This window comes from Phoca vitulina, unplaced genomic scaffold (assembly GCF_004348235.1).
Source record: "Phoca vitulina isolate PV1807 unplaced genomic scaffold, GSC_HSeal_1.0 scaffold8, whole genome shotgun sequence".
In the NCBI taxonomy this organism is placed as follows: domain Eukaryota; kingdom Metazoa; phylum Chordata; class Mammalia; order Carnivora; family Phocidae; genus Phoca; species Phoca vitulina.
The window spans coordinates 50,158,632-50,182,340 of NW_022589711.1; the positions used below are offsets into that span (position 1 = coordinate 50,158,632).

General features: G+C 36.7%; 1 protein-coding gene across 7 annotated transcripts in view; it reads left to right on the top strand.

The window, feature by feature from the left end:
* ATP13A3 (ATPase 13A3) overlaps positions 1-23,709 on the top strand; it is a 95,951-nt gene that overhangs the window by 56,302 nt on the left and 15,940 nt on the right. For 4 of the 7 annotated variants that reach the window (XM_032406890.1, XM_032406886.1, XM_032406889.1 and 1 more), the window contains 15 exons: positions 1,151-1,267; positions 1,891-1,908; positions 1,993-2,146; positions 2,243-2,363; positions 6,831-6,955; positions 8,566-8,741; positions 10,140-10,262; positions 10,346-10,425; positions 10,976-11,018; positions 11,107-11,216; positions 11,522-11,618; positions 12,516-12,588; positions 14,035-14,212; positions 15,960-16,147; positions 21,103-21,191. In XM_032406890.1, coding sequence (XP_032262781.1) covers positions 1,151-1,267; positions 1,891-1,908; positions 1,993-2,146; positions 2,243-2,363; positions 6,831-6,955; positions 8,566-8,741; positions 10,140-10,262; positions 10,346-10,425; positions 10,976-11,018; positions 11,107-11,216; positions 11,522-11,618; positions 12,516-12,588; positions 14,035-14,212; positions 15,960-16,147; positions 21,103-21,191 — 1,692 coding nt within the window. The remainder of the gene's footprint in view (positions 1-1,150; positions 1,268-1,890; positions 1,909-1,992; positions 2,147-2,242; positions 2,364-6,830; positions 6,956-8,565; positions 8,742-10,139; positions 10,263-10,345; positions 10,426-10,975; positions 11,019-11,106; positions 11,217-11,521; positions 11,619-12,515; positions 12,589-14,034; positions 14,213-15,959; positions 16,148-21,102; positions 21,192-23,709) is intronic. The other 3 variants (XR_004299808.1, XM_032406891.1, XM_032406888.1) reach the window with 2 other exon arrangements.

Below are 23,709 nucleotides of genomic sequence, written 5' to 3' on the forward strand. Positions count from 1 at the left end.
AGCGATCTCTCCCACATGTGACCCAGGGGATCTCCTCACCTCGGCTTATTGTGTGCTTCCCATCTGCTGCGTCCTTTCCCACTTTCTCCCTCTTCCTGACTTTGCCCCATGAAAAGCGTTCCCTTCCCTTTGGGTCCCCTTGGCTTTCCTCTCCCCCCAGTTCATGGCTCCAAACCTCACATCTGCCACGTTCTCTCCCTCCAACTGTGCAGATTATTTTCTTTTTTTTCCCCAAAGATTTTATTTATTGACAGAGAGAGACAGCGAGAGAGGGAACACAAGCAGGGGGAGTGGGAGAGAGAGAAGCAGGCTTCCCGCCGAGCAGGGAGCCCGATGTGGGGCTCGATCCCAGGACCCTGGGATCATGACCTGAGCCGAAGGCAGTCGCTTAACCAACGGAGCCACTCAGGCGCCACTGTACAGATTGTTTTCTTAATCCTAGATCATATTCCTACTTGTTCAGAATAGTTGGATGTTGATCTGGCTGTGTTCGAGGGACGAGGCCAGCTCAGCATCCCCCTGCTACTCTGCCATCCTAACTCCTCCCCTGTGCTCTATGTACTTTGAATCCTTTCCTGGTAGCAGAAAAGAATCCTTGGGTGATAGACTGAACATTTTTGGTATTGCAAGAATCTTCTGTTTCTTGCCGAGATCGTCTAGATCAGCAGGTTGTAAGCAAAATGAGAAGTTTTTCTCTGTTTCTCTGGTTCTTTTTTTTTTTTTTTTTTAGTATTTTATTTATTTATTTGAGAGAGACCGAGATAGAGAGCTTGAGCAGGATGGAGGGGGAGAAGCGGACACCCCATGGAGCAGGGAGCCCGATGCGGGGCTCGATCCCAGGAACCTGGGATCATGACCTGAGCCGAAGGCAGACGCCTAACCATCTGAGCCACCCAGGCGCCCCTCTCTGGTTCTTTATTCCACTTCTAACCTTTGCTGCTCATTTTCCATGGGTTGCCAGGACTTTAAGTTTGCTTAAATTTTACTCTACTTATATTAATGATCTAGTAGTGCTCATTTATTCCTTGGGCACTGACTTTTTTTTTTTATTATTATTACTGAAGATAGCCATAATGTTTTTGTTTTGTTTTTAAAGTAGAACCAGTGAATTGAATTTTATGAAGTAACGTGTTGGATATTTTCCTTTCAGATTCTGGAAGAAGCAACTGAAGAGGAAACAGCACTTCATAATCGAATTATGCCCACTGTGGTTCGTCCTGCGAAACAGCTGCTTCCTGAATCCACACCTGCAGGAAACCAAGAAATGGTGCGAAATCACGTTAAGTTGGATAATACTGTTGATGCTCATGCTTAATCCTCATTTTGAAATGTTGCTAGAAGATGAAATCACATGTCCTTTATTTAACTCTTATGCAGATATGAATATTTTAAGTGCATTTATCCAAAACTATACACCTTGTGTATTGCAGGCACTAGTTGTATAAAACATTAAGATTTAATTCTCATTACCATTACTTTTCCTTCCTATTTATTGAGCAACTTAGTGCCTTGTGATTTAGATACATGGTGATTAATCCTTTTAAATTGAAACTGTATTCTTAGGATTCAGTAAAAAGAATATGTGAAAGGCTTTATTTTTAGGTGAATATCAAATTATGTTCCCCCTTAGTTTATTTTAGTACTTAATATGTTAACGTTTTAGGATAGCAAAATATTTGAAAATATTCAAGGATATATTTTTATTAAATGAGAGGTAGTAGAGAAGCAGTCTTGAAACCTGACTTTGAAATAATCAAAGCTCCTTGCTGTTTTTTAAGTAATGTTTTGTGGATGTATCAAGTTTTTTTTTTTTTTTTTTAATTTGAGTATGTTAATGGACCTAATCTGTACTACTGCTTCTTTATTCTTTTCACTTTGTTTTACTTTTAGGAGCTGTTTGAACTTCCAGTAAGTAAAGAATGTTTGTTAAGTATACTTGCTTTAATTCTAAAAAAATAGTAAATGCCTTATGCATCTTTTGAAATCACATAGGCTATTTATGAGATAGGAATTGTTCGCCAGTTCCCATTTTCTTCTGCTTTGCAACGTATGAGTGTGGTTGCAAGGGTGCTAGGGGATAAGAAGATGGATGCCTACATGAAAGGAGCACCTGAGGTCATTGCCAGTCTTTGTAAACCTGAAACAGGTAAGGAAGCAACTAGGCTTTGAGTGAAATTCTGGTATTTGTGTGAGCTTGTATTTGTAATTTTAACAATGACATTTATTTTTTCCTTTTTAAAAGTTCCTGTTGATTTTGAAAAAGTTTTAGAAGATTACACTAAACAGGGCTTCCGTGTGATTGCTCTTGCACACAGAAAATTAGAGTCAAAACTGACATGGCATAAAGTACAGAATATTAGCAGGTAAGGTTGATGATGATCTGTTTTGCTATAATTTGTCCAATAATGTTTGTTTATATAAGTCATATACAGCAATTTATATGTTGTATTTATTAAATATTTATCCAATGTATGCAACTATACCTAATGCAGTTTTGTTTTAGGTGATTGAGATACAAGTACAACTCTTCAGAACTCCTATCAGTTTGTTTGTTAAATATTTATTTAGTGCCCGCTATGTGTCAGGCATGTTTTAGGAATACAGTTCTGTTTTAAAATGTAAACATAATTCTCTCGTATTTTGTTTTTCTCAAATAACCTGCTTGGTTTTGCCCGGTGGTTGGAACCAAGTATTATTTCGGTCAGAGTTTCATGAGTCACAATAACTAATTATACCAGTCTCCCCTTCCCTACTCCCAAAGGTCGAATGACATTGCCATCATCACATTTACTTTTCTCCAGTCTTCCTCTCTCCAATTTGTGTTCCACATTGCCTCCAGAGAGCTTTTTAACATTCAGATCTAATACCAGTCTCCTACCTGGAATTCTAATAAATGGCTTCCCATCATCTACTGGAAGAGTTCACCATCAGGAATATGCATCAGGAAAGAAACAAAACAAACAATTTATGTGTTTTGTTTGATATGATAGAAGCAGATAAGAATCAGAAAAAGGCATACAGGGGTGCCTGGATGGCTCAGTCAGTCAAGTGTCTGCCTTTGGCTCAGGTCATGATCCCAGGACCCTGGGATCAAGCCCCGAGTCAGGATCCCTGCTCAGTGGGGAGTCTGCTTCTCTCTCTTCCTCTGCTCCTCCCCCCTGCTTGTGCTCTCTCTCAAATAAATAAATAAAATCTTAAAAAAAAAAAAAAAAGCATACAAATGGCCAATGAACACATGAAAATGGTAGTACACTTTATTTAGTTTTTTGGGGAACTACAAAATAAAACCACAGTGAGACATCACTTCTCTCCTGAGGTTGGTGAAATTAAAAAGATTGATAATATCAAGTGTTAGTGAAGGCTTGAGAAAATTTTAACAACATACTGTTACTATACTAGTGTAGATTCATAATGAACATGTGTAATACCTATCAAAATTTAAATTGCTTATACAGTTTGACCCAGCAAGTGCAGTTCTAGGAAGCCAGCTTAAAGAGCTATTTCTACATGTGCATAACCTTCAGATTTAAATAGTGTCAATAGCATAACCAATAGGGCAGTGGCTAAATTACAGACTATTAACACTTCTTTTAATTACAGCTTTTCCCACTATGCAAAAGTAGAGTGTTCCTTTGGAGCTGTTCATAAGCCAGAAGGGCTTAGAGTGAAGAAACAATTACCATTAATTTATTTAGAAAAAATTCTGAGTGTTTCCAGACCCCAAAAATAATCTCTCTTAAGCTGTGATACCTTAGGACACATCTTGTTAATGCAGGCACAAAATAAATCAAGATGGAGCAAGATGCTCACAGACACAGTTCAGACCTATATGGCTTGACGCTGAGATGCTGATTGTAATCCCCAGGGAAGGAGCTTGGGAGTGCCACTCTCACTGCTTGGGAGTGCACTGCTTCTGAAATGGCTCACTACAAAACAAATGCTGAATGCTATTTTTGCCTTTCGCCTTTTTTTCTTTAAAGTGAAAAGTCTTCAGATTTCCTTGGGTTAGTGAAAACAAGTACTAATGTAGGTCTTTCATAAAAGCGAAGTGACCTAATGCAAGCTTTTGAAAAGTGGGAGATACCTAAGTGTAAAGAGTTAGGGCAGTGTTTATAGTACAATCCTGTTTTTCTGAATGAGAACTAAAGGAGTGGAGTAGATAGCCAGTCAAATAACTAAAAGGAAAAGCTATGTTAGGAATTCTGCCTATTCACACAGAATGTTTGGGGGATGTGGTTTAAGTATGAACGTTTCAAAAAAAAAGAAAAGCAGTAGCCAGATGATGTGACGGATATGCATAGTTGGGAGGTACACATGTAAAATACTGTGTTCTAATTTTTGTGAAGGGCACATTAGCTTCTTTCTCTACAGCTTCACCTTTTGCCATTTTTCCCCTTAAAGACTAACTACTGATTTGTCTGTAGTTCTTGAGCCTGTCCTATTCAGACATCCTTCTGTGCCGTTGAATAGGCTATTCCTTCTGCCCAGAATATCCTATCCCTGTCAACTTTTCTCTCTTTCTTTACTGCCCTTCCATGGCATCCTTAAACCAAGACCTTCGCCATCTTTCCATTCTATCTCATAGGGACAGGTTTTGGCATTTCTCTTACAGCTTGAACCTTTATATTTTGAGTTGACTATTGTATTGTTCATTCATTAGGGGACAAAATTTCCATGACCTGTGTCATTCATTGGAAAGTTAGGAAACCATTAGCAGCCAGAAACTAGCAGGTCATGGGAAAACGGCAACAGTGCTTGGACCCTAGAGTTTCACATTGGTACAGCTTTGTTCCTTGAAATGCATTTTCAGACTTAAAGGCTTATTTTTCCTATCACCACCAGCAGTGTCATTTGTATTGTTTCCTAACTGTTCTTTAATACATTACCACCCATAGTTATAAATTATATTTCAAAGATTGTTTAGGTTTTAGAGCTATGTACTTAAAGTGCCTTTATTGAATTTTATGTCAACAAACCACTTGTTATTGCAAGTCTGGAATTTTGGTCCCTACCCTCAAGTCTTCTTTCTCCATTGAAAAAAAATATTTCTGGGGTGCCTGGGTGGCTCAGTTGGTTAAGTATCCAACTCTTGATCTCAGTTGAGGTCTTGATCTCTGGGTCATGAGTTCAAGCCTCACATTGGGTTCCTTGCTGAGTGTGGAGCCTACTTTAAAAAAAAGAAAAAGAAAAAAAAAATCTGTGATATAATTTTGGTAGCTTGAGATTTCTTAAGAATGCAACCATCTCCGGGGTGCCTGGGTGGCTAAGTCATTAAGTGTCTGCCTTCTGCTTGGGTCATGATCCCAGGGTCCTGGGATCGAGCCCCGCATCGGGCTCCCTGCTCAGCGGGAAGCCTGCTTCTCCCTCTCCCACTCCCCTGCTTGTGTTCCCTCTCCCACTCCCCTGCTTGTGTTCCCTCTCTCGCTGTGTCTCTGTCAAATAAATAAATAAAATCTTTAAAAAAAGCACATGTTATTTTTGCATGCACATCTCTCTCTCTCTTTTTTAAAAGATTATTTATTTATTTGAGAGAGAGTGAGAGGGAGGAGGGGCAGAGGGAGAGAATCTCAAGCAGATTCCGAACAAGTGTGGGACTCTATCTCACAACCCTAAGATATGACTAGAGCCAAAGTAAAGAGTCGGATGCTCAACCAACTGAGCCACTCACACTCCCCTGCGTGTATCTCTTTGTTGGCATGTCTCTTTTCCCACAAAAGCTCCTTAAGGGTAGAGATCATACCTTTTCAGCTTTGACCTCCCACTGACTAGTAGTACTATTTGGTGCAGAGTAGATACTCAGCTTTTGAAGGAATAGCATCTTGATAACTGTTGAATATTAATAAACATTTTTTTAAAGGAATTTTTTTTTAAAGATTTTATTTATTTATTTGATAGAGAGCGAGCATAAGTAGGAGTACCGGCAGGCAGAGGGTGAGGGAGAAGCAGGCTCCTTGCTGGGCGGGGACCCTGAAGCAGGGCTCCATCCCAGGACTCTGGGATCATGACCTGTGCTGAAGGCAGATGTTTAATAACTGAGCCACCCAGGTACCTGAATATTAATAAATATTGTAAGAGCCCCATCTCTGGGACCCATGTAGATCTCATTGTCAGACTGCTAAATAGTTTTTGTATCACACTTCCAGGATCAAGAATTTGATCAAGAATCTAGGGACGCCTGGGTGGCTCATCGGTTAAGCATCTGCCTTTGGCTCAGGTCATGATGCTGGAGTCCCAGGATTGAGCCCCATATTGGGCTCCCCACTCATTGGAGAGTCTGCTTCTCCCTCTGACGCTCCCCCTTCTTGTGCTCTCTCACTCTCTCTCTCTCTCTCTCAAATAAATAAAATCTTTAAAAAAAAAAAAATTTGATCAAGAGTCTTCTAAAATTCATCAAAGGCTTGATGATAATGAATCCAGTATAACTGTATTGAATGTGCTTATTGTCAAGTTTTTCCCTTTTCTCTTAACATTTATATTAGGGTATATTGTATGGGGGGATATTAAAGCATAGATTCATTTATGCTTATTCATTTTGTGGGTAGAATATAAGATGAACATTCTTTAGTACTACAGGTGTTTAGTGTCTTACAAAAATAACATTTCCAAATTATCCTTATTTCTCACATTTCAGAGGGTAAAGTTTTATTTCAAAATATACCTCTTGGGAATTATTTTTCCAGATACAAATTTTTTGAGATAATTGAACACACACATTTATGGCTTATTCAGCATATAAAATGTTTCAATTTATAATGGCTTTATTAATATAAAGAGAATCGTATCTGTTCTCTGGACTAAACCATTATGTGTTAAAATCTCTTTTTCTGCAGAGATGTCATTGAAAACAACATGGATTTTATGGGATTAATTGTAATGCAGAACAAATTAAAGCAAGAAACCCCTGCAGTACTTGAAGATTTGCATAAAGCCAACATTCGCACTGTCATGGTCACAGGTTAGACTTTATAAAAGGACACAGGAAAAATTGAATGTGACTCTTAAGAGTTCAGGTTATAGGATATTGTGGAATGACCAGTTAGTTGTAAAAGCATATAGTGGCTCCTTCCTACCTTGGCCCATTTCAACTCAAAATGTTTTTTAAAGGTATAAGATAACTTTGAAATACTCTTTTAAGGTCTAGCAAATTCTGTTTATAGAAATAGTAAAACGGTAAAGGGCATATTGTAAAAATTTAGATTTTGCTCCTTTTTGTTGCCCCTCTTTAATCGTATACTTTTTATAGCAGTTATTTTGTGTAAGCTATTTGTAGATTTGTTTTCTCTACTAAAGCATAAGATTCTAGAGGGGTAAGAGAATGTTTTGTTCATTTTGGGGTCTTCTGCAATTTTTAGAACTATGCCAGATGCATGGAAAAGGATTAATAGATATTTGTTAGAATTACACTTTTATGTGTAAGAGTATGTTTATTATCATTGCCTGAATGCATACTAGTGAAAATAGCCATTGTTTGATTGGTTTTTGATTTCTGACGACTATATCCAGATGATTCTCCTGGTGTTATTATATTGTTGATATTAGATAATTCCCATTCCTTAGTGTGAAATTATGGCAGCTCTAAGTATTTTTTTCTTAGTAAATAATCAGAATTAAGATAATCATTTTATGGCTCTTCTGTGTTCACTAAGACTTATATGGAAAAGGCAATTGACATTTTTTTTGTTTCAGAGTCTGAGATCTAGATGCATACTTAACCACTATGTAGCTCAAGTAAAGAAATTTATTAGCATCCCAGCAATTCCTTGGTTCTAATGATTTCTCCTTCGAAGCACTTTCCATCTCTGTCTTTTCCCTCTCTCACTTTCCATCTCTGTCTTTTCCCTCTCTTTCCCTGCCATGACAGACTGTGGCCTGTGTCCCACGGGGGTCTGTCTGGTCACAGGAGGACACTGCTGGAAATAGTGCGTGGGAATTGGGGGAAGAAATCCAATTGCCCTTCAGTTCTGGCAGCGGTGGACTTCCCAGACCTTTGCCTGCCTCTCACATATGTTTATATTTTCTTGATCCTGTCCTTACAGGGCTTCTTTTCATTTCTCTCCTCCTCATGACTGAGAGGATGTCTGTCTTCTCTTCATATCTTGTAAAGATTGTATTCTTGTTACCTTGCTTATCGTTTTGCTTTTGTAATCCGTTCCTTTTTTCCTGTGATATTAGGTATTCTTGTACAGACCACCAGTCGCTCCTAAGTTATTTCAACAAATATTTTTTGAGCACCTATTCTGTGTGTATGTAGCACTGTGCCAGGTGTCGATGGGTGGGTATTACTAGTGCATAACTGAAAGAGATTCACAATGTATCTGGCTTTAAAAATTATAGTTGAGAATGGTCTGACTGTTCAGCATATGTGTGCTTGAATTATTTGAGGCTTCCTTTGAAAAGTATGTTTTGATTTTTGTTACTTTTAAGATCCAAGAGCAATACTGTACGTTATCTTCATTTTGCCAAGCCCAGTCATGGGGTAATAGATATTCTTGATAAGTATTCATTGTTGAATACATTTATGTTTCCATTTTAATTGTAATGTATTTTCAATATTTTGAAAATTAGGTGACAATATGTTGACTGCTGTTTCTGTGGCCAGAGACTGTGGAATGATACTACCTCAGGATAAAGTTATTATTGCTGAAGCATTACCTCCGAAGGATGGGAAAGTTGCCAAGATAAACTGGCATTATGCAGACACCCTAACACAGTGCAGTAATTCATCAGCAATTGACTCAGAGGTAATGTCAAGAACAGTTTCCCCTTTTGAAGCTTGCTTGTTTGAATTTAGTCTGGAAAAATAAAAGGTGGTGCATTAAATAACACAACACAACAGAAAATACATGAAAACAGATGCCTGGGTCATCTCCTCAGAGATTGATTCATTAGGACTAGGTAAGACCCAGGTACCTCAAATTGTGATATTTAGCCAAAGCTGAGAAGCACCATTTTAAAGTATGAGAATCCCAGATATTTATCCTATTTTAATTTTTTAAAAAGATTTATTTATTGGGGCGCCTGGGTGGCTCAGTCGTTAATTGTCTGCCTTCGGCTCAGGTCATGATCCCAGAGTCCTGGGATCGAGCCCCGCATCGGGCTCCCTGCTCAGCGGGGAGTCTGCTTCTCCTTCTCCCTCTGTCTGCCACTCTGCCTACTTGTGCTCTCTCTCTGTCAAATAAATAAATAAAATCTTTAAAAAAAAAAAAAAAAGATTTATTTATTTATTTGAGAGAGGGGAGAGAGTGTGCGAGAATGGGGGGAGGGGCAGAGGGAGAGAATCCCCAAGCAGACTCCTTGCTGAACTAGGAACCTGACGCAGGGCTTGATCCCACATCCCATGAGATCACGACCTGAGCCAAAACCAAGAGTGGCCGCTTAACAGACTGAGCCACCCAGGTGCCTCTATCCTATTTTGAAAGTAATGATAAAGGATGCAGATGGTCCATAATATTTAGTCCATGCATTATTTCAAACCAAAGCTGATATTTAGCCTTTTTTTTTTTTTAAATAACGACTATAGGTAGATTACCTTAAAACTGAATTCCTTTTACTTTTATTTATTTTTTTATTTTTTATTTTTTATTTTTTTAAGATTTTATTTATTTGTGAGAGAGACAATGAGAGACAGAGAGCATGAGAGGGAGGAGGGTCAGAGGGAGAAGCAGGCTTCCTGCCGAGCAGGGAGCCCGATGCGGAACTCGATCCCGGGACTCCAGGATCATGACCTGAGCCGAAGGCAGTCGCTCAACCAACTGAGCCACCCAGGCGCACTCCTTTTACTTTTAATAAATGTTAAACTTTCATTGTTTTATGTAAAATATCAAAGGAAAGCATTTAGTTTTAGATCAAATATATATATATATATTTATTTTTTAAAAATATTTTACTTATTTATTTGACAGAGAGAGTAGTACAAGCAGGGGGAATAGCAGGCAGAGGGAGAGAGAGAAGCAGGCTCTCCTGCTGAGCAGGGAGCTGGATACGGGGCTTGATCCCAGGACCCTGGGATTATGACCTGAGCCGAAGGCAGATGCTTAGCCAACTAGGCCACCCAGGCGCCCCAGATCAAATATATTTAAAATAGGATTGTATTACTTGTTCTGGCTTCCTAAATATTGTTTTGAATGTTTCATACACAGGCTATTCCAATTAAACTGGTTCATGATAGCTTAGAGGATCTTCAGGTGACTCGTTACCATTTTGCAATGAATGGAAAATCATTTTCAGTGATATTAGAACATTTTCAAGACCTTGCTCCTAAGGTTAGTGACTTGGGCTTGTGTATGTGTATGTTCACATAAATATACTGTGAACAATATTTTAAAGAAATTCATATTTTTTCCAGTTGATGTTGCATGGCACTGTGTTTGCTCGTATGGCACCTGATCAGAAGACACAATTAATAGAAGCATTGCAAAATGTGGAGTAAGTATTGGTTTTTTTATATTTATGGATTTTAATTTCATTTTCAAAACCAGAAAGGTAACTAATATTTCATGTATATAGAATTGTCACCTATCAGATAGGTGAGAACTCTAAAGTGCCTTTTTAAAAGAGGCTCATGTGCTCATTTATTTAGCTAAAGTATAATATCCACAATTCCTCTTCCAGGTAATATCTGTAAGATAGAGTTCATTTACTCAGCTTGTAGAAGTGACTTCATAGTTTCTGTACTAAAGACTGTACAGACCCAAGACCTTTGCTCTAAAGATTAGGAAATTGAAATACCAGATGATAAACTGACTTGCCCAGCTTGTGACAGAAATGGGACAATAACCTAGGTCATTTGACTTGCAAGCTGGTGCTGTTTGCAGAGCAACATGCCTGTAGTCCTTGTGATAAAAAGATTCATTAGTTCCAGTGGGGAGGTCTCAGTCTGTTAGCTCTTCATAATAACATATTGGAGAAATCTTAAGTTTAATGTTGTTTGTTTTTAAAAAGTAATCAAAATCTTAATGTAACTTTTGTTTCTCAGTTACTTTGTTGGGATGTGCGGTGATGGTGCAAATGATTGTGGTGTAAGTATGGTTTTTGTGATTTATAGTTCTTTCTTTTGCCTAAGTCACACTTACAAAACTTAACCTCTTTTCTTCTTCAAACCGTTAGGCTTTGAAGAGGGCACATGGAGGCATTTCGTTATCAGAGCTCGAGGCTTCGGTGGCATCTCCCTTTACCTCCAAAACTCCTAGTATTTCCTGTGTGCCAAACCTTATCAGGTAGCACAAATTGAAAATGTTCCCATTATCTCTTTGTGGCGTGCTCTGTTAACATAGAAAAAAATTATCATAGAAATTAATATGAATTTGTTGTAATGATATATTAGTATATTCGATCTCTAACTTCATTAGCAACAGGTTGCTACTCTTCATTTCTTTCAGTTCTGCTTTGGTTTAGTTCTTTTGGTAGAAAAGTGCTTTGTCGTAGCTGTTGAATGTTGGATGTTCATCTGTCAAGATATAATTGTGATTTGGAAGAGGAGTTCAAAATGCTTTTATTCACATGCCAACATTTGTTTTCACAGGGAAGGCCGTGCTGCTTTAATGACTTCTTTCTGTGTGTTTAAATTTATGGCTTTGTACAGCATTATACAGTACTTCAGTGTTACTCTGTTATATTCCGTAAGTACCGACATTGCTTATAGAGATGGTGCTTTTGTTAAGGCATTTAAACCAAAAAATTGAGTATGTATGCATCCACTAATTATGGAACTTACATAACTAGCATATATAAATTTTCCTTTAGTTTATTATATAGCAGATTGAAAATCTCATTAATCTGGAATAGCATTTTTCTTTAAGGCTGACAACTGTGGCTAAAGCCTTGTGAATAAAAGATGATTGTATTCTCTTTTTTGCCTTTAGTGCAAATTGGGCATCATTCTTAGAACTCTTCAAAATATCAAGCTGTGACATATTTCACATTTGTAGTTAACTCTGCTGTACATTTACAGAAAAAGGCCAGAACGAGAAAGATGTTTCAGCAGTAGGTTGTAGGACTTTATGCATTTGGAGAGGAAGTATAAACAGTGATGTCCATAGGTACTCCATCAGATTTTATAATTGAAGTGATCTCACTTTAGAATTTTCTCAAAACAGTAGTGACATCCCAGGGAGTTTTTATGAAACTATCCCTTTTTACCATTTGTAGAAAGGATCAGGAGGGATGGTGTTAGGAAGCTTTGAGATACTAATTTCTAAGAGTGTTGAATATTATGAGTAAAAGCTTGTGTTTTCTTTTTGTGAAAAAACTTAAAAGATTTTTATTGAATGAATTTTTAGGAGATGCCTTTTATATTAATCAGTTGTATCTTTGCAAATATATATTTCACTGATATCAAAGGCAAATGTATTTTAATTTTTAAGCAGGTCCAAATGTCACTTTAAAGTTGTCATTATTGGTGGTGGGGGGGAGTGGAGTGGGGAGACTAAAACCAAGGAGGAAAAATCTACAACCAGGGGAAAAGATATAAAAACAGTTTCTGAAAACTAATTATGTTTTAAAAATTACTTCTGTAGATCTTAAGTAACCTAGGAGACTTCCAGTTTCTCTTCATTGATCTGGCAATCATTTTGGTAGTGGTATTTACAAGTGAGTAAATCACTTTTATTATTGATTTAAAAGCATATGAAATTCTGATGTAACTCATTAAATTTTGGTAAATTTATATCAATAATTATAACACAGTGCATACTTCTTCAGATTCCCTGTAAATGCATTCTTTTACTACTAGTTGTTTTTATTTGCCCTAGTTGTTTTACTGTTCTTTTTCCATCTTTTTCTCCCACTGAGCAGAGGGCCCAATGTAGGGCTCCATCCCAAGATCCTGGGATCATGACCTCAGCTGAAGGCAGATGCCTAACCAACTGAGCCACCCAGGCGTCCCACTTTAGTCTTTTTAAATCCAGAATATTACATCAGCCTCTTTGGGGGGCATCTTGATGTTGACATTTATGAAAGAAGAGAAACCAGTTATATGAATTTGTCTGGTCTGATGTAGTCTCATTAGACTCAGGCTGTGAATTCTTGGCAGGAATATGGCAGAAGTGATACCGTGTCCTAGGTAGAGCATATGAGGAGACAGAAGATACTCGTTTATTTTGGTCTTGGTGATTGTATCAAAATAAATAATAATGTAATGGGATATGACCCGTTTAATCAAATAAAACTCAGTAGGGAGAGAAGAGAAAGCTCTTCCTTAGAGTCAAGTGCAAGCTAATAAATATAGAAGGTGTGATGGATATAGACCATGGAAAGACTCTGATCTGATTGACCTTTTAAGCCAGATACTTCTTTTCTGTGCATTAGAGGATGCTTATCAGCATCTCTGGTCTCTACCTGCTAGATGCCAGTAACACTCCCCCAGTTTTGACAACCAAAAATATCTCCAGACATTGCCAGATACTCTCTACAGGGCAAAATCATGTTGGTTGAGAACGAGTGAGTTAGACAATCATTAGGGGATACTAAAACTAGCAAGTGAAAGTTTAATGAAGAACAGGTTTTTTACATATCTTTTTACAAATTAATTACAAAGAGAAAAGCAGAAATGTTATAGTAGAGAAACTTGGTGTGGATATCACCTTAATAAGTGATCAAAGCCTTTTTGGGTTACTGTTTATATAGCTTTCAACCTTTGTTAATGTCTTCTTTTTTTGTGTGTGTTTTCATAAGAGGGAAGAATATGTATTTTCACTATAGCTGTTCAATTAGAGATTCAGACATCTTAAACATATAAGGATGGTAATTAATGTTATAGTTTATATGTTAATGTTTAGTGTTCTTTTTACTTGTACTAGTATTTCTCTGAAATTCAGCAGGCTAATGTAAAAGTACTTGTGGGGCACTTTTGAAAAAGCCTAAATTGTTTACTTTTACAGATGACTTAAATATGTATGACATCTGGCTTGGGTTTTGGACATTTTTTGTATTAAAGATTTGTTAGACAAAAATGAATTTAAGTTCCTAAAGGAATCTGATTATGTATTTTATAGCAACTAATTTAGATAAAAACTTCTCTTTTTCTCCTCAATATAGTGAGTTTAAATCCTGCCTGGAAGGAACTCGTGGCACAAAGACCACCTTCAGGTCTTATATCTGGGGCCCTTCTCTTCTCCGTTTTGTCTCAGATCATCATCTGCATTGGATTTCAATCTTTGGGTTTTTTTTGGGTCAAGCAGCAACCTTGGTATGAAGTATGGCAGCCACAGTCAGAGTAAGTTGGTCAATACATTTTAAAAATCTGTGTGAAATGTTTTAGAATTTATGTAAAAGTTTGCAGACAGCTTGATTAAACAATTAAAATTATTTGGCCTGTATTTGACTTTATATCACGGTAACTCCTTTTATTTTTAGGAAAGATGGTCAGGCAAGGTCCTCATAATCATTACCAAGGTAGTAATGATATCCAGATATCGGACCAGTTTCTTAATTAGCTACTGAGCCTTGCTTTCTTTATCTGTAAAACGAGAAAGTTGAAATTAATCAATAGTCTCTTCTAAACCCAGAATGTTTGTGCATCTAAATTTTCTACCCCAAATTTAGGAAATGACATTTTAAAACCTAAAAGAACTTGTAAAAAAGCACTAAGTGCTTCTCTTATTTATGGGTAGAGTGTTCTATCAGTCACAAATTATGATAACATTAATTAATTAAACATGTAAGCCGGGGTGCCTGGGTGGCTCAGTCAGTTAAGCAACTGACTCTTGATCTCAGCTTAGGTCTTGATATATCAGGGTCGCAATGCAAATTCAAGCCCCCACAGTGGGCTCCACGTTGGGTGTGGAGCCTACTTAAATTAAAAAAAAAACAACCACCAACAAACCGCAAAAAACATGTAAGCTATTCACTGAGGTAATTTTGTAGAATTATATTTTTATTATATAATATAATTTATAGTTTGCTTGATGAAGGGAGCAAAAGTTGTCTTCAAAAGTTTTAGGAAACTTTGAGAAATTTATTTATTTATTTATTTATTTATTTATTTATTTAAACTTTGAGAAATTTAACATTAATGTTTGCCTATATGTACATGTAAACACTGCAAATGCAAAGGAATAGATGGAATTGTTCTGGAAAAACTTTCCAGAATTCATTTGTAGCAGATTAACATTTTGTTACTACTTGCCTGTGCTTATGTAGTTAATGTTTTAGTAATGGGTGTGATATATGTTTGACAGTCCTGCCCAGCTGGAAGTAGAGCTGAGAGAGCACCACAGCCAGAGAATACTGAGGGTCATCTCAGTGCTAAGTGCTTTGCTAGGCATTTACATGAGTCATCTTGCTCATTCCCCACAGAAACCCTGTGATGGTGCAGGTGGTATCCACCCTTACACGCCAGGAAATGGGGGCTCAAATTTAATATTTCCCCAGTTAAGCTAAAAAGTGGTAGAGCTAAGGTCAAACCTAAGGTCTATGAACATTTACTATGTTAAAATTACTCCCAAAATTTGGTTTCTTTTTTTTAAATTTTAATTCCAGTATAGTCAACATACAGTGTTATATTAGTTTTTTTTTTTTTTTTTTTTTAAGATTTTGTTTATTTGACAGAGAGACAGCGAGAGAGGGAACACAAGCAGGGGGAGTGAGAGTGGGAGAGGGAGAAGCTTAATATGTGGGATAACATCATGATCCTGGGATCATGACCTGAGCCGAAGGCAGACGCTTAACGACTGAGCCACCCAGGCGCCCCTACTTTCATCCCCAAGGTTAAAAAGTAAGAGGGGCTTGTTAAATATGAAGTTTCTTCTAGTTTTTTTTAACTGATTGGAATGTGACTAAGGAGAAGAGACCCTCAACACTCCATTGGCTGTTCTATATATTTTACCTTGATATTGTTGGATCTTTTCCTATAAAAACCTTATTTCTGTTAATGAAAGTGATTCAAGACAGTTAAGGTAAAATTGGTTTCTTTTGGGAAATGAGTATTGTATTTAGTAATATAAAAATGTTTTGTGTTCTAGTGCTTGTAATACAACAAGAAGCCTATATTGGAATTCTTCACATTTGTACAATGAAACCAATCTTGATACACATAATATACAAAATTATGAAAATACCACAGTGTTTTTTATCTCCAGTTTTCAGTACCTCATAGTGGCAATTGCCTTTTCAAAAGGAAAACCCTTCAGGCAGCCTTGCTACAAGAATTGTAAGTTTGGCATTTGTGATTTTTATCCTGCTTCCTTTCTTTAAAAATAATGTAAGAAGAGTAGAGTTGAAACTTCTTTCAAAGTGAAATAGGTCTTCACAAATAGAATGAACCTAGTGATTTAGATGTTTACAGTCTTGTTTTGTTCTCATGGTAGCTGCCACTCTAAAGTTGAAAATTGAAGCCACCAGTTCTAAACATTCCGGGTTTTCACATCCTATTGCTTCTGGCTCCAGCTTTTATTTTTACAGCCCATTGCAGACAGAGTTAGAATTAGAAATAGGAACAGAGGTTCTTCAGTTGGAACAGTGGGTATTATACTTTGCTTCTGGGTGGTCTGCATAGTGCCAGCTGTCTTTTTCATCATTTTTGACACTGGTACAGACATTATTCACCTGGAATTCTTTGTGTCACCTTTGCATCCACTGCTGAAAGGGTCAGTAGAAAGGAGTCTTGTGCCTATGTCGACTCATCTAACTGTGGCAGTAGGAGATAGCATCTTGATTGATCAAAATTAGGGTTTACGGGGAAAAAGTCAGTTATTATATATAAACTGCTAATTTTTAAAAAAATTGAGAATATACTAATTAATATGTGGGATAACTTATTTTCATAAAGAACTTTTGATTTTTGCAGTATCTTAGAATGAATAGTAGTTGAGTTTACAAAGCATTTTCACATTTATTTATTCTACAGTACATGGTTTGTAGGTCACATTTTATTACTCTCTATTTTGGACAGGTAAGACTATACAAGTATCAATAATATTGAAATCTGTTTTTACTTTTTTCTTTTTTTAAAAAAAAACTCATATTGGGGAGCCTGGGTGGTGCAGTTGGTTGAGCCTCTGACTCTTGGTTTCAGTGTGGGTTGTGATCTCAGGGTCATGGGATCGAGCCCCACATCAGTCTCCGCGGAGCGTGGAGTCTGCTTAGGATTCTCTCTCTCCCTCTGTCCCTCCCCCTCCAAAAAAATAGATGTTGGGGGGTGGGAAACCAAAAACCTGATATTATCTAACAAGTAGAAACTGTATTTACTGAGAGCCATATTGGAAGCATGCTTTGGCACAAAAAGCCTTCCATAGAAGGTCAATCACTTCTAAGAGTACTTCATAACTAAAGTTAATTAAAGTTGACATACATGTTTTATTTTTAGTTCCATATTTTTAAATTTCAAGGAAATATTTAGCATGCCTAAGGGTAGCTAAAACATCTGTCAGAGAATAATGCTTTCTTTATATAAGAAAACTGGTGTTCAGACTGTTTAATAAGCAAGACAGCCATGTCAGTAATTTTAGAGATCTAAGTAAATCTACCCTATCCATGCTTCTCCAATTAAAAAAAGAGATTATTAATTGCCTGTTTTTAAAATGTATATTTGGTATTATTTGGAAAACTTCAAAAAATATTAAAGGCTTTGTATTCCCATTTAATTTTGTATTAAGATATTTTGTATTTGCATTTAGTTTCAAATTGACTTGAATAAATAATAAACTCAGTTTTTGATCACTGGACTATTTTTTTTTAAAACGTAGTATAAAAAATTATGTTTTAGCGAATATATAGCCACAAAACCTTTGTTCTGCATATAAGCAGCTTGTGTGTGTTTGTTGGCGGATAAACAGAAGTACATGCTGTCTTAAAACATGCCTCCTGAAAAATAAAATAGGAACACTAAGCACAACATAAACGTATTTTGCTAATTTTCACATCTTGTCTCTTGGTCTGTCATTGGAGCCCCTTAATCTTGGAGTAACTGATGAATAAAGAAAGGTAGAAAAAAAAAAGTGACAGAAATAAAGTCTAACTATAAAGTAATATACAGTATAAAGTATAAATAAAGCTGGGAATGAATGGGGAAAGGTTAAGGCTTTACTAGAGCTGACATTAGCTTTTCATTTTCTCCTTTAGAATTGACAGCAGTTCTTTGTTAGGACTTGCTGGTTGCTGTTCTCTGTATCTAAACAGTGAAATGTATTAAACCATCTTGAGATTATTGTCTTTAAAAATTAATCTCATTCTTAGGCATTTCAGGCATTCTCGTCAGAATGTTTTTGTTCTCTTCTACTGGTTGGATTCTGAGTCAAACTGAATTTCAGTCTGTGGTGACCCACTTTCAGCTTTAGCTTAGTCCAGTTATATTTTCTCCTTTGACCATGCTATCATTTCAAGGGCCATGATGATATGGACTCAGTTCTTACACTGTCATTTAACTAGATGTGATCTCTTGGGATTTGGCTTCGGTTTTTGCTACAGTTTCTTACTTGTCTCCTATAACTTCCTGCTTGTGACATCCAAGTCCTTTCTCAGTCTGTGAAGATACCACTACTGAGCTGCCAGTATCTCCTCCTCTACAGGGTCTCTGCATTTTTTCCTGTTCCCCTGCCATGCCTGAATTGGTTAGAACAGATACCTAGAGGCCCTACAGGATAAGGTGGCCTTTCAAAGACAAGAAACTGAGTTAGGAAGTGGGGTTAGGAATAAAAAGATTTGAAACTTGTGGTTATAGGTCAGAAGACCCCAGTTCATATTTTTGAGGAAGGAACAGCAAGAGAAGTATATATCAAAATCATGAACGAGTATTGTAGGTTTATTTATTCTATGTAAGGTTTTGTTTTTGAGTCACATACTAAGGGGAATATAAAGGAAATCCTTTCTGGTGCCTGGTTTTGGTGCCATATTCCATCAAAACCATCTGGTATCATTAACAAATCTGTGATGCCATAAGCTGGGACATATTTAATAATAACTTGAATTTACAAATACTTTGCATTTTAAGGACCAAGTCTGCTCTTTTGTATGGTATCTTCATCATATCCCCATCTTATTAGTTAAAATACCTTGACTCCTAAGGACTTGTTCATGTTCACACAGCTTTGTGGTAGAATATAAATTTTTAACTTCAGGAACATTCTCCCCTGATCTCCAGTCACCACCAACACAGAAGTTGTTTTGATTGCTGTCTTCTGGTGAAGAGTATTACTTGTACTTAAGTAGCATTGCTAGGACAGTCTAGGAGTGGAGAGCACAGTCTACTAGAAACTCCATAGCTTTCGAAAATGAATACCTGATTTTCCCATTCTTGGTTTCTCTACTGATCTTTTCATTTCAGTGGTTATATACATCTGCCAGCCATGCACCGTCCCTGTCAGACTCCTTTGAATAGCTCCTCTTTTTCTCCCCTGGCTAAACAAAGGAGAGGTTTAATTACTTATTTTCTGCTTCACATGGAAATCTTGGCAGGTTTTTGGAGGTGTGATCAAAGGAAGTGGCTCTAAGAGAAAGACAGGAAAATTTGAGAAACACTGTTGAGGTGGATGTAAGAAGTCTGTGAGCCTGAGTAAAAAAATGTTTTCTGGCAACATGTCAGGAGCTAGATTGCAAATCTGTTTTGCTTATAGCTGTAAAAATGCAGTAAGATTTGGAAAACATTCAGTATGGGCTATTACTATTTTGAAATAACTTTTTCTGTCTCCATGTCTCTCTATTTGTATTCTGGCATTTGTAGTCTCTGGCTTTTGTATTCTGACCATTTCTTCTTGTCCTTTTTCTGATTTTGTCTTTTGTGTGTTTCTGTACTTCCAACTAGCACTTTCTAAACACTTTTTCTTTAACTGACCACAATAACTATTTGAATTAACTTACATATTGCTTTGGTTGCTACATTTATTGAACAGAATGTTATATTTCCTGTTTACAGTTTAGTAGTGTGTTTTAAAAAATAAAAGTCTAAGAAGAAGTTTTTAAAAATCTAACATGGGTCCCAAATTTTTCATCCTGTTGGTCAGTGACTCATAATAAAAGTTTCCCCGCTTTGGCATGAATGTTAATATAACTTCCAGCCTAAGTTGTTAGAACAATAAATATGTATATTAAATATATAAAACAATATATAATATAATGTTATTTCTACAGGACAGTAAATATTGGCCTATGGTTTTGAACTGACATACTAACAGTGTTTATATTTATAAATGATTTGACTCCTACATTTAAAAATAGTATGAGATCCCTCTTTTACAGTCCATAAAATAGGATATTAACTTTTTTACCCAATCTGAAGGCTTTATCATAAAATTTTGGTTTTACATGGTACTAGTAAAATTTAAGTTTCAAGATGACCTCAAATAAGAACTTGTAAATAAATATCCAGGCCAAAAAAAAAAAAGGGAAAAAAATTGGGGGATATTATAATGGGGAAATTTCTGAACCTTAAGGCTCATTATATAAGAGTATGCTTGTATATGTGCAAATGTATGCATGTATGTACACAGTTAACAAAATGGCCATAAGCGGGGAGTTTTATTTTTGAGTTAGGAAAGTTAATGCAAAGTACTGCTGGATTGAATTTACCATTCCTAGCTACTGCAGCACGCGGGTTAGCCCATGTTTAAAATAGTAAATCAACTCAGTTTCTGGGTTTTAGCTAACATTTTCTGTGGAAATATTTTTACAGAGGAAGTCATTGAGAAAGTGGGATTCACTTAACAGAAATATAGTCAAATTAGAATGCTTCTATTTAGGATTATAACATACCAAATACTGGGAATAAATGTTATTCAGTACTTTTATAGTCAACAGTAATTAGAGCATACATGTTTTAAATGATAATCTCATTTTGCTCTACATAGTCTAGTCTCCTGTCTTTGAATTATATATGGGCTTGATTATCTTATAAAGTAGCTATCTATCTGGGAAAAATAGAAATAAATGTCCATAAAGGTCTGTCTCCTATTTTTATAAATGCTGATTATTTCTGTATCACATAAATGAATTTTTTGGGCCTAAATAATGTACTGTACTCTAGGAAATAACATAAAACACAGACTTTATATACTTCACCAACCTAAATAGATAGATTCAAAGCCAAATTTAAGATTGCCAGTATGCCAGTTGTATTATATGCATTTTTATTTAAAGGAACTTCTAATTTAATTGTTTTACTTTCTTTTTCAGATTTTTTTGTTGTGTCTGTGATTATTTTGTATGTTTTCATATTACTCATCATGTTGCATCCAGTTGCCTCTATTGACCAGGTTCTTCAGGTAAGGGTTCAGCACATCAATTACTACTGGTTGTCTGAGGGTGATAATAAGTAGGATAGCGGTAGTAAAACAGTAATAGAAAAATGACACGTTAGTATTACGTGATACTGACACAGCCAAATGGGACTTCCGGAAGTTTGCTAGAGCTTATGATCTACCCCCTCCTTTGCTCTCATAGTACTGGGGACAGAGATTCAGCTGTCAAGGTCTTTTTCCCCAGGATCTCTTCTTTCTGAATTTTCTAAGATGCAGTTATATTAACCCAAATATACCCTAAAAAGAATAAAGAACATAATTGGAATAGCAGCTTTTATTGAGTCTCCTCATATTTTATGTCTCTTTCCTGTTTCTTCAGTCTTTGCTTCTGGTTCCATTTCCTTATCTACAAACAAATGTTCCTTGGTCTTTAGAAATAAAAAACTTTGACCCTGTTACTTGATCTGTCCCTTCTCAACCTACTTCTTGGAATAGTCTGTACCTACTGCCTCTTCTTCACTGTCCACTGAGTTCATCTTTTCATTAAAAGCTTTATGAATGATGAAATACTTGTTTTGTATAGAAGAATATGCACACATATTTAAGTTGTTAAGCATAATAGTAATAAAATAACACCCAGGAGCTCATTATCCAACCTAAAAAAAAGGCAACATTACCAACACCAGTAAGGCACTATAGCATACCTTTCTCCAAACACTCTGAGGGAACCACTATTCTAATTTTTTGCTTCATTGTGTTGCTTTTCAGTATACACTTACCATGCTGTATAGCCATAGAGATAGTTTTGCTTGCTTTTGACCTGTATGACAATGGTATCTTACTGTTTGTATTTTTCTGTGACTTGCTTTTTCCCGTTAGCATTATTTTTGAGATGTGTCCTTATTGATACATGCATTTCATTTTCACCACTATATAGTATTCCATTATAGGAGTATCCTTTCATTCATTTCTCCATTCTCTGTTGGAAAATAATTAGATTGTTTCTAGTATTTTCCCATGTTCAGGGTTGGTTTATCTCAGGTACAAGCAGCTGTGTTATTGAACTTTGAAGAGGTTGACCATTTATAGTCTTAACCAGCAGTGTGTATATGAGTGTGTCTGTTTCCCCATTGAGGGATTTAGATAAGCACTTTAAGCAAAAGAAGAAAACAGAATAAAACCCGTTTTTGTTTCTCTCCTGGCATATGTGTCTTCTGCTTCACAGCCAAATTATTTCTTGAAAGAGTGCAACATTCGATTCACCTCTCACATACTCATCAAATAGTTTGGCTTCTACCCCTGCCAGTGTAATGAAATTGCCCTGGTCAAGGCCATTAACAACTTTCTTCTTAAATCCAGTGGACTTGTCCTTTTAGTTTTTTTCCAACCTTACTGACGACTAGTATTTGAGAGGTTAGCCAGGCAATCATTCTTGTGAGACTCTCTACAATTTTGTGATGCTGTACTCCCTTCTGAATTTTTCCTACCTCTGTGACACCTTGTTCTTATTCTCCATGGTGGTTCCAGACTCTCCTGTTCCTTAAATGTTAGCGTTCCACACATTTCTGTTCTTCTCCCTCGTGTTACTCTGTGTATTTGGATAAGCTCATGTATAGTGCCGGCTTCACCCATGGTATCTTCTATGTTGGCCTAGATCTCACAACTGAGCTTTAAAACTGAATATCCACTGACATACTGAATATTATATGCATGGTTCACCTATCAGTTCTCTCATTCAGCATCTTGATAGCTAAGCTTATCATCATGTTTTCCCTCAACACTGCTTTGTCTTTGCTTTTTTGGTACCACTATTTATCCAAGTCAGAAGTGTGTATATGTGTCCTTGTCTTCTTTTCTTTGCATAGTCAGTCAGTTGCTAGATTCTCCATTTTCTGATTCTGAATCTATTTTAGCTTTGCTTCATCCCATTTGCCAGCTAGAGGGAAGCTATTGTTTCCTCTACTCGCAATACTTTTAACACCAAATGTGTGCCCCACACCAACCAGTTCTCCAACTCTGGATACCAACTGGGTATCTTACAATTTGGTTCTTAGACCAGCTACCTGGAATTAGCACAGACCCTACAAGTTAAGGGCTCTGTCCCACAAGAGTGCTCCTCAACTTCAGATACCAGTGGCAAGTCCCAGGTCATCCCTTGTACTTCTGACTAGTTATAAATCAGGGTTCCCAGAACTCCCTTCTCAGGTTTGATAATTTGCTATAAAACTCAGGTTAACACTTAATGTTTATTGGTTTATAATAAAGGTACAGATGTACAGCCAGATGAAGAGGCAGGTAGTCCAAGGTCTGGAAGGGTCTCGAGGATAAGAGCTTCTGTCCCTGTGGAGTTGAGATGTACTACCCTCCCAGCACATGGATGTGTTGGCCGAACCAGAAGCTCTCTAAACCTTGAAGTTCAGGGATTTTTTTTTTTAATGGAGGCTTCATCATGTCATGGTCAATTATTAACTCAGTCTCCAGCCCCTCTCCTTTCCATGGAGGATGGGAGAGTGGGGCTGAAAGCTCCAAGCTTCTAATCATG